This window comes from Tamandua tetradactyla, chromosome 14 (genome assembly GCF_023851605.1).
Source record: "Tamandua tetradactyla isolate mTamTet1 chromosome 14, mTamTet1.pri, whole genome shotgun sequence".
Classification (NCBI taxonomy): domain Eukaryota; kingdom Metazoa; phylum Chordata; class Mammalia; order Pilosa; family Myrmecophagidae; genus Tamandua; species Tamandua tetradactyla.
In genome coordinates this window covers 54,668,623-54,682,552 of record NC_135340.1, presented here as the reverse complement: position 1 = coordinate 54,682,552, position 13,930 = coordinate 54,668,623, and the positions used below count along the sequence as shown (strand labels likewise).

The 13,930-nt window shown below is 38.4% G+C and overlaps 1 protein-coding gene across 10 annotated transcripts in view; it reads left to right on the top strand.

Moving 5' to 3' along the window:
* EXD1 (exonuclease 3'-5' domain containing 1) overlaps positions 1-13,930 on the top strand; it is a 149,525-nt gene that overhangs the window by 54,651 nt on the left and 80,944 nt on the right. For 9 of the 10 annotated variants that reach the window (XM_077127499.1, XM_077127496.1, XM_077127491.1 and 6 more), the window contains 3 exons: positions 7,507-7,611; positions 7,694-7,774; positions 10,793-10,936. In XM_077127499.1, the coding sequence (XP_076983614.1) occupies positions 7,507-7,611; positions 7,694-7,774; positions 10,793-10,936 (330 nt within the window). The remainder of the gene's footprint in view (positions 1-7,506; positions 7,612-7,693; positions 7,775-10,792; positions 10,937-13,930) is intronic. The other variant, XM_077127497.1, reaches the window with a different exon arrangement.

The following is a 13,930-nucleotide window of genomic DNA, read 5'->3' as shown; positions in this document are numbered from 1 at the left end:
TGATGGAGACAGAGGAGAGGTTGTAGGCTGGTTTTAATGGCTTCAAATTACCAAGCCCTGGTGTCTGAATTCCTTGATGGAGGGATTCCACCTGACTTGGGCTTCACCCCTCCCCTGGGGAAGGCACAAGCTCCAGATAAGCCCCCCAAAGAGCTCACTTCTGCCTATGCCTGGGGCAGTTGCAACCTGAAAAGTCCTGCTACTGTATCCAGAGGCAGTCAAGCCTTTGTAGATACACAGTCACAAAATCCTCTGTTTCCTTCTTTTTTTTCCCCCCTTTTTCTGTCAGTCCTGCCCCCTTGGCACTGGGGCAAAAATGAGCAACCTCTGCTTTGATCAGGTTCACCTAAGCTGGGGGCCTATTTTTAGTAGTCAGAATTTGTTAATTAGTTCCATAATTGGCGTTTGATTGTCCCCAGTCCCTGCTGCTGGTAAAGTCCTTTCCTTTCCCCTCTGGGAAGCGGCCTGTGGGGAAGGGAGTGCTGGCCACCATAGCTTTGGAAACTCACGGTTCTGGGGGGTGCTCGCAGCTGGTCCAGCTGGTCCAGACTGGGGTATGCTGTGTGTCTGGTCACTGACGTGGCCCCAGGAGCTGTTCTGTACTGTTTCTGGTTATTTAGTAGTTGTTCTGGAGGACAAACTAAAATGCGCACGCTGTTAACCTGTCATCTTGACCCGAAAGTTGAGCATAGCAGTTTTAATCAAAGCAAAAAACAACCTCAAAATGTTCTTAAATATATATAGTCAGTCTTTTGTTTGTTCATTTGTTTGGGATTTTATTGTTTCTGTGGTGGTATTTTTTTTTTTAAGAAGTCAATGTATAAGGTTTATAAACAAAATTGAATCCTAGCTTTTGAGTTAATATTGTCAACATCAATTACTGATAATAAAATTGTGAGAGTGAAAAAAAAAACAAGGATTGCCTTTTGTTCTAGTTTGCTAGCTGCTGAAATGCGATATACCAGAAATGGAATGGCTTTTAAAAAGGGGAATTTAATGAGTTGCTAGTTTACAGTTCCAAGGCCAAGAAAATATCCTAATTAAAACAAATCTATAGGAATGTCCACTCTAAGGCATCCAGAGAAAGATACCTTGGTTCAAGAAGGCAAATGAAGTTCAGGGTTTCTCTCTCAAGTGAGAAGGCACGTGGTGAGCACAGTTAGGGTTCCTCTCTCATCTGGAAGGGCGCGTGGTGAACACGGCATCAATTGCTAGCTTCTTCTCCTGGCTTCCTATTTCATGAAGCTCCCTGGGAGACATTTTCCTTCTTCTTTTCCAAAGGTCGCTGGCTGGTAGACTCTCCTTCTCATCCCTGTGTAGTTCTGTTCTGCTCTCTCTGAATCTCCTTCATTCTCCAAAATGTTTCTTCTTTTATAGGACTCCAGAAACTTATCAAGACCCACCCAAATGGGTAGAGGCATGTTGTTACCTAATCCATCTTAACAACCACTCTTGATATAATAACATCTCCAGGGAAATGCTCTGATTATAGTTTCAAACATACAGTATTGAATAGGGATTATTCTGCTTTTACAAAATGGGATTTTGATTAAAACATGGCTTTTCTAGGGGACATACATCCTTTCAAACCAGCACACCTTTCTTCCAGTTTGCAGTAACATGTGCCTCATTTATGTTTAGAACCTCATGAGAGGTATCTTTGGAGTCCACATTTCTATCAATAGTCTCTTCAAAAGATTGTGGGCTTCTCTATCAAGCTCCTCACAACTCTTCCAGAATCTTCCCTTTATACATTTAAAAAGCCATTCTAATATGTTTGCAAACTGCAGCAACACCCCACTCTCGACGCCAAAATCTGTTCTAGTTTGCTAGCTGCCAGAATGCAATATATATCAGAAATGGAGTGGCTTTTAAAATGGGGAATTTAATAAGTTGCTACTTTACCGTTCTAAGCCCATGAAAATATCCCAATTAAAACAAATCTATTAAAATGTCCAAATTAAGGCACCAAGAAGAAGTTACCTTCACTCAAGAAAGGCTAATGAAGTTCAGGGTTTCTCTCTCGACCGGGAAGTCACATGGTGAACATAGCAACGTTTGCAGCTTTCTCCTCAGACTTGTTTCATGAAGCTCCCGAGGAGGCATTTTCCTTCTTCATCTCCACAGGTCTCTGGCCAAGTGCCCTCTCTGCTTCATCATGACTCTGCTCTGTTGTTCTCCTGTCATTTTGTCATGGTTCTGCGGTTCTCTCCTCATTCTCAAAAGAAACTCTCTCTGAAATGTCTCCTCTTTTTTTTTTTTATTTTTTGATTTATTTATTAAAAAAATTTAACAAACAAAAAGAGTAACATATGAGCATTCCGTTCTACATATATAGTCATTAATTCACAATATCATCACATAGTTGCATATTCATCATTTCTTAGAACATTTGCATCAATTCAGAAAAAGAAATAAAAAGTCAAAACAGAAAAAGAAATAAAACGAAACAGAAAAAAAAGATCATACATACCATACCCCTTACCCCTCGCTTTCATTGAAATTTAGCATTTCAAGCTAAATTTATTTTAACATTTGTTCACCCTATTATTTATTTTTATTCCATATGTTCTACTCGTCTGTTGACAAGGTAGATAAAAGGGGCATCAGACACACGGTTTTCACAATCACACGGTCACATTGTGAAAGCTATATAATTATTCAGTCATCATCAAGAAACATGGCTACTGGAACACAGCTCTACATTTTCTGGCAGTTCCCTCCAGCCTCTCTATTACATCTTGAATAACGATTTGATATCTACTTAATGCTTAAGAATACCTCCAGGATAACCTCTCGACTCTGTTTGGAATCTCTGAGCCATTGACACTTTGTCTCATTTCCCTCTTCCCCCTTTGGTCGAGAAAGTTTTCTCAATCCCTTGATGCTGAGTCTCAGCTCATTCTAGGATTTCTGTCCCATGTTGCCAGGAAGGTCCACACCCCTGGGAGTCATGTCCCACGTAGACAGGGGGAGGGTGGTGAGTTTGCTTGTTGTGTTGGCTGGAGAGAGAGGCCACATCCAAAGACGTTCTCTTGGGGTTGACTCTTAGGAGCAACAAAAGAGGCTTTCTTGGGGGTGACTCTTAGGCCTAATTTTTTATTTTTTTATTTTTTATTTTATTATCATTTTTTAATTGACAAGCCAAACAACATACAGACACGAACATTCTTAACATACATACATTCCATACATGGTATACAATCAGTGGCTCACAATATCATCACATAGTTGTATATTTATCACCATGATCATTTTTTTTAACATTGGCATCACTCCAGAAAAAGAATAAAGAAAAAACTCATAATACATTACCCCTTACCCCTCCCTCTCATTGACCACTAGTATTTCCATCTACCCAATATATGTATATATTTTTTTACCCAATATATTTTAACCTTCGTTCCCCCTATTTTTTTCTATACCTTTTACCACTCCCTTTCATTGATCACTAGTATGAAATGTCTCCTCTTTTATAGGGTTACAGTAAACTAATCAAGACCCACATAGAATGGGTGGAGACATGTCTCCATTTAATCAAGTTTAATACCTACAATTGATTAACATCTCCGTGGAGATGACCTAATCAAGTTTCCATCCTATAGTACTGAATAGGGATTAGAAGAAACCGTTGCTCTCACAAGATTGATTAGGATTAAAACATGGCTTTTCTAGGGTACATAAATCCTTTCAGACCAGCACATATGGTTAATAAATGTTTTTCTCCTTTATAGCACCCTTACCTCCCTGGCTTCTCCCAATTTAGTTACATTACAATTTATGGTTAAGATAGTATTCAGGCTATATGTTATTATGACTGTGTTACTACTGCTGTATGCTGAGCAAGTAGTTTGGTTCCTTTTTTGAACCCAGTTTGTTTTTCATAGAATGAATAATTGCTTCATTTTATTGCCTTTGTTTCCTTTGTACCTGTGAGTGAACCCTTCCACATCTTTCAGCATTCCTGTATGCTTAAATCTATCATGCTAGCTTGTATTGCATTTTGTTTTAAAGCCATCATCCCTGGAGCCCTTCATCCTCCATCCAGTTCCTATATGAGCTGATACCCTCAAGAATGGAAGCTGCAAAATAAGAGGTCTAGAGACTCACAATACATTTCACTTTTCAGTCCACCACTTCCCTCCTCATTGTCTTGTATTCTGAACTCCAGAGTCTTACTGGTTGAATTTATATAAAGCATATGTCGTTTTTGGGAGGGGAGAGGTATAGGTGGTAATAATTTGGGGTTTAACTTCTTTTAATATGTACCTTCAGCCTATCTCCTGTTTTCATCTCCTTACCTTTCTTAGTATCTGGCACTTTTGATTCCTAAACCACCCAACCTCCCTTCCTCCATCCCTCCATCCCTTTATCCCTCCATCCCTCTACTCCTCCATCAGCTTCATTTCTGTCCGTATTTCTTATTACAGGCATTTCCTCCTTTCTGTGTAGTCAGTCACCATTCCTCTGTACTCTCCCTTTGAATATTGTGGTTGAGTGTTAAACATATATTGTAGTATTGTGCAAAACAGAGTCTGTTCCTGTTTGTTTGGGCATGCTTTTGAAATGAGAAGAGGGCAGAAACAGCTTTTTGCCCCATTATCTCAAAATCAGTCTAGGCTTGTTTTGGAGAGTTTACTTACTAGAGGTGGGAAACTTGCTTCTTCTCCATTCCACAATCCTTATTCATTGGGACTTTGACCTCAGGTAGGCTGAGGAAAGTAAGGCAGCTTCCCAGGCCTGAGGAGAGAGCTCTAGTCTCAGTCCTGTTCTGAAATCTTAACTCCTAAGGACCATCTTTGACCCTTCTATTCTAAACATATGTTTAGGGCTTATCCAGTAGGACATGCTGTCCCCTTTGTTCAGAGTATTTCTTCCTTAACTCTTCCAGTGCTCTTCATGCAATTATTATCTGGCTGGCATCCTCTAGGCTTCAGGTAATGTATTGGTTTACTAATGTTGCCAGAAAGCAATATACCAGAAATGGAATGACCTTTAAAAGGATAATTTATTAAGTTGCTGGTTTACAGTTCTAAGGCCATGAGAAAGTCCAAATTAAGGTATCACTAAGAGGTTGCCTTCACTCAATAAAGGCTGACACTGTCCAGAACACCTCTGTCAGCTGGGAAGGACTGTGGCTGGTTCCCTATTCTGTTACTTCAAGCTTCTGATGTCAGTAGTTTCCTCTCTAAGCATCTGTGGGCCTTAACTTAGCTCCTCTAGAACACAACCCTGGGTTCCGGCTTGCTTAGTATCTCATGGGAAAGTACATAGTGACGTCTGCTGGGCCTTGCATCTCCAAATATCTGGGTCCTATGTTGGCTCTGAAGCAGCTGTTCTTCATGTTTATGCATCTGCTCTGCTCTTAAGTTTCTATAAAATGTTTCCCCTTTTAGAGAACTCTAGTCAACTAATCAAGACCCACTTTGAATGGGTGGAGCTCATCTCCATCTAATCAAGGTCACACTGACAGTCAGACATATCACATCTTCATGGAGATAATCTAATCAGAAGGGTTCCCACCCTACAGTATGGAATCAGGATTAAAGGTCATTGGTTTTCTGGGGTGTACAACACTTTCAAACCGGCATAGGTACCAACCTTTGCCTCTGAATGAGGCCTTGCCTGACTGCTCTCTACAAGTGGTTTGTGTCCTTTGTAACCTTTCATTTTATTATTATTTATTGTCTATCTCTGCTAACTAGACTAACCACTGTGAAGACAGGTTTTGTTTTGTTTTTTTAATTTTACCAGAGGTACAGTCTATATTAGCAGTTAGGAGGCACTCAGTAGATAATAGAGGAAGTGAATGAGTGAATATACAAATGAATCAAAACATTCAAACACAAAACATCGTTCTTTCTTCAAATGGAATTCTGGCACCAGCTAAGAAAAACTATTTCTGACTTGTTATACGTAAGACGCATTTAGAGGAAATTACTTTCTCCTTAACTTTAAGTTATTTAAGTATTTAGTCCTCACCTGCAGTAAAATATTTTCAGTTACAATAATATGTTTTAAGATAAAGACAGCAAATATTTTTTGAATCATTAAGTTGTTTATAACCTTTGGCCCACTTCTTGGAGCCACTTCTATGAATCTATCCTAAATATTTTGAAATATGAAAAAAAAAAGCACGGAAGAACCTGTTCATCATGGCATTATTAGTAATGGTGAAAAATCAGTAACCACTTAACGATAGGAGATATCATAGCATACTTGATAGATATTATACATCTGCTCAAAATTGGTACTTGGAGTATATAAAAATGTTTGAAAATTTATGAGTGTAAAAGGCAGAAAATAGAATTGAATACACATTATTAGAGTTACATACATTTTTGCATGTGAAAAAAATGGGAGGGAGAGTTGTATGGCATGCATTCATTCACTAAACAAATGTTTAACAGCTATCTATATGCCACATCCTGTGTTGTTTTTTTTTTTGTATGCTGTATGGCGGGGGTCACATTTCATTCTTTTTCCATGTGAGTAGCCTGTTATTGCAGCACCATTAGTTGAATTTTTTGTTTGTTTGTTTTGGGGGGAAGTTCATGGGCTGGAAATCGAACCCAGGTCTCCGTCATGGCAGGCAAAAATTCTACCACTGAACTACCGTTGCACCCCCCCATATCCTGTTTTAATGGTTGCATATATGGTGGTGAATCTGATATAATCTCTTTCCTCTTGGAGTCTATAGTCTACTGGTGAATTATTTTCCAAACTTTTATCATTTGTATTCAATTTTTATGATTAAAGAGGTTAGGAAAACTAACAAAAAAACAGGAAATTTCTGAGAACAGGTGCCAGTTAGGCCTGCAGTTTCAACTGTGACAACAGTTCCATTCCAAAACAATAAAGAAGACATCAGACTGTCACACGGCTGGCTCTCTAGACCCAATTGGGTGTTTTGGGTTTTTTTTGTCTTTGCTGTCTGACTCAGTCATCCAGCTGTGCTGCTCTAATGATTAGAAATGATCTAGATTTCTTATAATTGTATAAAATTGATCTATCAAGCAGTGTTAAATATCTGACATCTTACTATTTGTACCAGTATATTTGTTTCCTATCTCAAACTGCTAGAGGACAGGGGTCTTGTGAATAATTTTGTCATACCTAATGCTGTCAAGCATATTATGAAACTTAGAAAAAGAGTACTTCATGTTAATAACAATGAGATGCTAGTCATTTCCCTTAAACTTATGATACCTGCAGTAATATTAGAATGCCATACTTGAGACTGGTAAATTGAGGACTATAAGAAACAAAGGGCTAAATCACCAGCTCATCTCTTTATTTATTTTTGAATATCACAGTGATCGTGGGGTTTTTTTTACTTAGGATAAATTTAAACCTGTTTCCCCTAAGAATCGTTGGTGTCTATTCGTTACTTTAAAAGTGAGGATGCCAAATATTTTATTGCGTGTCCTTTATTCTTGATCCTCAGATCCCTTTCCCCAGTTCTTCCTTATTCTATAGCGTGTTTGTCTGGATGGTTTATCGTAGGTGGCCACAAATAGTCGTGTTTACTTATTTGACATTTTCCTTCTGGGAAGTCGTGCTTTCAACAATGGACTTCAGATGATGTTAGAAGATAAGAGAATTTTGAAGGTAAGTGTGTAAATTGATTCCTCTGTGGACGAGATTAGCAACCAGATCCTAATTACTCTGTCTCCATCTTCTGATTCCTTAGGTTATTCATGATTGTCGTTGGCTTTCTGATTGCCTCTCTCATCAGTATGGGGTTTTGCTGAATAATGTCTTTGACACACAGGTATGTGCAGGGGAACACTAGCTTTAAATCAGTGTACATATAGGAATGAGGAGTTAATGCTTAAATTGTACAGAGTATCTATTTGGGTTGATTGTAAAGTTTTGGTAATGGAACATGGTTATGGTAGCACAACATTGTGAATATAATTAACAGCACTGAATTATATATGTGAATGTGGTTAAAGGGGGAAATTTTAGGTTGTATATATGTTACTAGAATAAAAATTAAGAAAAAAACACAGAACTGTACAACACAGTGAACCCTATTATAAATGATAGTTAATAGTACAATTACAAAAATGTTATTTTACTAATTGTAATAAATGTATCCACTAATGCAAGGTGTTAATAATAGGTTGGTACATGAGACCTCTATATTTTATGCATGATTTATCTGTTAAGCTGTAACTTCTCTAGTTTAAAAAAAAAAGGAAAAAAAACCAGTGTACATAACTCGTAGAAAATCGGCCTCATCTGATAAAAACTCAGAAGTCTTTTTTTATGTGCCTTTTCCTGCCCACTTCTCATGCAAGATGTTTACACAATATGTGAACATTTGGTGAACTGTGAAATTACTTCAGAAAAGTTACTTAGAATTATTTGTGGTTATTTTTTCCTCATTTTGTTGCAGAGTTTGTCAAATAAGAAGCAATGGCCATATTCCATAGCATTCAGAAACTAGTACTATTCAGAAGTCTGACTGGGAGACTTGCTGTGAGGTGAATAATCACATCTTCTCAGCCCTTAACCATACATGCATCAATTAAAGTTGATTGCCATCTAGCTCAAGGATGAAGGTTGTCCTGGATTTGCCAAAAAAACTTCTTTTGGCCCCAAATAGCCTGAATTATGTTATTTTTGCACCAGTCATTTCCCATCTAAAAGACCCTAGAGAAATGAGAAATTCCTAGTCATATCAGCTGTTAGGAATGGTTCAGGTTTCTGGTTTGACTGTGAAAGCAGTGAAACTATAGTTTACATTGTGTTTTCTTGAAGTTCTTCTTAGTCTTCTAGGTTTATCCCAATGTAAGAGTGATACTGAATACAAGACTAGAGACTTTGGAGAGGGATTAATGAGTTGGCTAATTATTTTTCAGCAGCAATTCCTAAAAGTTCAATTTTATATTACTATGTATGTGTCAATTTTTCTCCTTATGTGTCTACTCATAATGGATTTTATGCCAGTTCTCTTGGTGACATATTTCTTTGGGGCTTTCTTTCAGGATCATTCACTATATAGGGATTGCTTCTATACTTATTTTGAAATGCAGGAAAATTTTTCATCATTCTCTCGAGTCCATGAGACTTCTTGATTAGACCCTGTTCTAGTTTGCAAACTGCCAGAACTGGAAAAGCTTTTAAAAAGGGGGAATTTAATAAGTTACAAGTTTGCAGTCCTATAAAAATGTCCAAACTAAGGCATCCAGTGAAAGATACCTTAATTTAAAGAAGGTCGATGGGTCAGAAACACCTTTGTCATCTGGGAAGTCATGTGGCTGGAATCTGCTGGTCCTTTGCTCTGGGCTCAGTTGCTTCCAGCCTCTTTTCTTGTGGGAGTTCCTCACTTTGCTTCTCCAGAGCTGGCCTTCATCTTTTGGCTTCCCTTGGCTTTCTCCAGGTTTTGGCTTCCTTAACATCTCATGGTGATGATTCCTGGGCTCTAAGCATCTCCAAACATCTGTGTCTCTATTCTTCAAATATCAGCATCTATATCAGCTCTGGGCTCTGTCAGTCCTGAACTCTCTCCAAAATATTTCCTCTTTTAAAGTGCTCCAATAAACTAATGAAGACCCACCTGGAATGGGTGGAGTCACATCTCCATCTAATCAAAAGGTCATGCCCACAGTTGGGTCTGTGACATCTCTGTGGAGATAATCTAATCAAAAGATTCCACCTATAGTGTTGAACTAGGATTAAAAGAAATGACTGCCTCCACAGGATTGAATCAGGATTAAAACATGGCTTTTCTGGGATACATTATACTTTCAAACCAGTATAGACCCCATTATGTATTGTCTAATGAGGACTTCGGTGTATCTTTCTGCAATTTCTTTTCAGATCTCCACGGTTCAAGAGGCAAGAATTCAGAATTTTACCAATTTGCTTTCCTTTAATACCATATATTAGTTTCCTATTGCTGCTGTAACAAATAACAAAAAAATGTAGTAACTTAAAACAGCATAAATTTATTTTCTCACAGTTCTGGAGGTCAGGAATCTGAAATCAATTTCATTGGATATAATCAGGGTGTTGACAGTGCTGGGTTCTTCTAGAAGCTCTAAGGAGAAAATTTTTTTTGCCTTTTTCAGCTTCTAGTGTTTGTCTATATTCCTTGGCTCACATCTTCAAAACTCCAATCTCTGCTTCCATCATCAAATCTCTTTCTCTGACTGTTGTAAAATCTCCCTCTGTTTCCCTCTTAAATAAGGAAGGACACTTATGATTACATATACACATATGATTACAATCTCCCCATCCCGAAATTCTTATCTTATTTGCATGTACAAAGTTGCTTTTGCCATATAAATTAACATTCATAGGTTCCAGGGATTGGGACATGGTATCTTAGGGAGCCATTCTTAATGACCCCTAAGATAAATAACAATAAATAGTAATTAAATAAAATTCTTAATTTTATTGACTTTCTTTAGCAAAACTTTACCAGAGTTGCTAAATGGTAATAAAAGTAATTTTTAAAGTTTATCTTCCTTTACCACTCCCCAAAGGCACCAAAGAATAAACAATAAATAATCATAAGGCAGACAAATAGAAAAAGTGGAAAACAAAGGCAGAACATATTATGGGTGATCTTTTTCCTTTTTTTTTTTTTTTTTTAATTTTTAAGACTAAGAAGTTGACTGAATAACTTTAAAAATTCCATGATGGCAGTTGCCTGTCATGTGGATACTTGGGAAAAACGGTATTTAAAAACATTTTTTTGTATCTAATTCTGCTACTTCTGTCATAATAGTTCTCTGTGTAAATTTTATGGTCTGCTTTGTCTTTTTTAATATCACAGGTTGCAGATGTCCTTCAATTTTCCATGGAAACAGGTGGCTTTCTTCCAAACTGCATCAGTACTTTGCAGGAGAGTTTAGTCAGACACCTTAAAGTAGCCCCTAAATGTATCTCCTTTCTAGAAGAGAGACAAAAACTGATTTGGGTGAGTGTTAAAGGATATCCCCATATTATGTCACTTTTTTCAAGTATTTTTTGAGCAGGATTATCAGCCTACTATAGAAATGGTCAGCTGCGATGTAAGAATATGAACATTGACAAAATCTTAGTAATTCCAATTGGGAATAGTTTGCTTGTGATGTCAAGTATATAAAAGCCAAAATCCATGATGGTGGCTTAGCAACGTGCTCATTTTAGTTCATCCTCCAGAACAACTACTAAATAACCAGAAACAGTACAGAACAACTCCTGGAGCCACGTCAGTGACCGGACACACAGCGTACCCAAGTCTGGACCACCTGGACCAGCTACGAGCCTCCCCAGAACCATGAGTTCCGCAAGCCGCCCTGGCCAGCGCCCCTCCCCCACAGGCTGCTTCCCAGAGGGAAAGGAAAGAGACTTTAACAGCAACAGGGGCTGAGTCCAACCAAACACCAATTGTGGCATTAATTAACAAATTCTGACTACTGAAAATAGGCCCCCTGCTCAGGTGAACCTGGTCAAAGCAGAGGTCGCCCATTGGGCTAACGGAAAAAGAAAAAAGGAAAGAAACAGAGGTTTTTGTGGCTGCGTGTCTACAAAGGCTTGACTTCCTCTGGATTCAGCGGCAGAACTTTTCAGGCTGCAACTGCCCCAGGCATAGGCAGTAACAAGCTCCTTTCAGACAGGGCTTGTCTCGAGGCTATGCCTTCCCCAGGGGAGGGGTGAAGCCCAACTCAGGTGGAATCCCTCCCTCAAGGAATTCAGACCCCAGGGCTTGGTAACTTGAAGCCATTAAAACCAGCCTACAACCTCTCCTCTGTCTCCACCATGCCCAAAGCACGGAGAGTCTGCCAAAGTTAAAGGTGCCACATCATTTTATGCTGTTGGGACCCACAGGCAGGCAAGTGCCACATACTGGGCAGGATAAGAAAAACAGAGCCCAGAGACTTCACAGGAAAGTCTTTTAACCTGCTGGGTCTCACCCTCAGGGAAAACTGACGCAGGTGACTCCTTCCCCCTGATAGGAGGCCAGTTTAGTCCAGAAAAACCCAGCTGGAGTCTGTAATACCTACATAGACCCTCCTAAGGGTGGGGGGAAAAGGCACCATACAAGCAGGGCAAGAAACAAGAAAACAAGAACCAAAAAATTCTCCTCTGTTAAACAAAACTTAAGCTAGAGGTCCAGAAAAAGCTGAACTGAATGTCAAAGAACAGACAGGCAACAAATTCATCCAGCAAGAAAACCCTAGGTAAGAGATGGGAAAGAAATCTCCAGAATAAACTAATTAAGGTAACTAAATGTCTCGATGCCAGCAAAAAATGACGAATCACACCAGGAAAATTGAAGATATGGCCCAGTCAAAGGAACAAACCAACAATTCAAATGAGATACAGGAGCTGAAACAATTAATACAGAATATACGAACAGACATGGAAAACCTCATCAAAAACCAAATCAATGAAATGAGGGAGGATATGAAGAAGGCAAAGAATGAACAAAAAGAAGAAATGGAAAGTCCGAAAAGACAAATCACAGAACTCAGAACTCATGGGAATGAAAGGCACAGTAGAAGAGATGAAAAAAGCAGTGGAAACCTACAATGGTAGATTTCGAGAGACAGAGGATAGGATTAGTGAACTGGAGGATGGAACATCTGAAATCTGACAAGAAACAGAAACTATAGGGAAAAAAAGGAAAAATATAAACAGGGACTCAGGGAATTGAATGATAATATGAAGCACACAAATATACGTGTTGTGGGTGTCCCGGAAGGAGAAGAGGAGGGAAGAGAAGGAGAAAAACTAATGGAAGAAATTATCACTGAAAATTTCCCAACTCTTATGAAAGACTTAAAATTACAGATCCAAGAGTGCAGCATACCCCAAAGAGAAGAGATCCAAATAGACGTACTCTAAGACACTTACTAATCAGAATGTCAGAGGTCAAAGAGAAAGAGAGGATCTTGAAAGCAGCAAGAGAAAAGCAATCCGTCACATACAATGGAAACCCAATAAGACTATGTGTAGATCTCTCAGCAGAAACCATGGAGGCGGGAAGACAGTGGGATGATTTATTCAAATTATTAAAAGAGAAAAACTGCCAACCAAGAATTCTATATCCAGCAAAATTGTCCTTCAAATATGAGGAAGAAATTAAAACATTTTCAGACAAAAAATCACTGAGAGAATTTGTGACCAAGAGACCAGCTCTTCAAGAAATACTAAAGGGAGCACTGAAGACAGATACGAAAACACAAAAGAAAGAGTTGTGGAGAAGAGTGTAGAAAGAAGTAAAATTAGATATGACATATAAAATCCAAAAGGCAAAATGGTAGATGAAAGTACTACCCATACAGTAATAACACTAAATGTTAATGGATTGAACTCCCCAATCAAAAGATATAGACTGGCAGAATGGATTAAAAAACAGGATCCTTCTATATGCTGTCTACAGGAAATACATCTTAGACTCAAAGATAACCATAGTTTGAAAGTGAAAGGTTGCGAAAAGATATTTCATGCAAATAACAACCAGAAAAGAGCAGGAGTAGGTATACTAATATCCAACAAATTAGACTTCAAATGCAAAACAGTTAAAAGAGACAAAGAAGGATACTATGTACTAATAAAAGGAACAATTCAGCATGAAGACATAACAATCATAAATATTTGTGCACCGAACCAGAATGCTCCAAAATACATGTGGCAAACACTGTGAGCAGTGAAAGGAGAAATAGACACATCCACCATAATAGTTGGAGACTTCAATTCCCCAGTCTCATCAATGGACAGAACATCTAGACAGAGGATCAATAAAGAAACAGAGAATTTGAATATTACAATAAATGAGCTAGACTTAACAGACATTTATAGGACATTACATCCCACAACAGCAGGATACACCTTTTTCTCAAATGCTCATGGATCATTCTCCAAAGATAGACCATATGCTGGGTCACAAAGCAAGTCTCAATAAGTTTAAAAAGATTGAAATTAT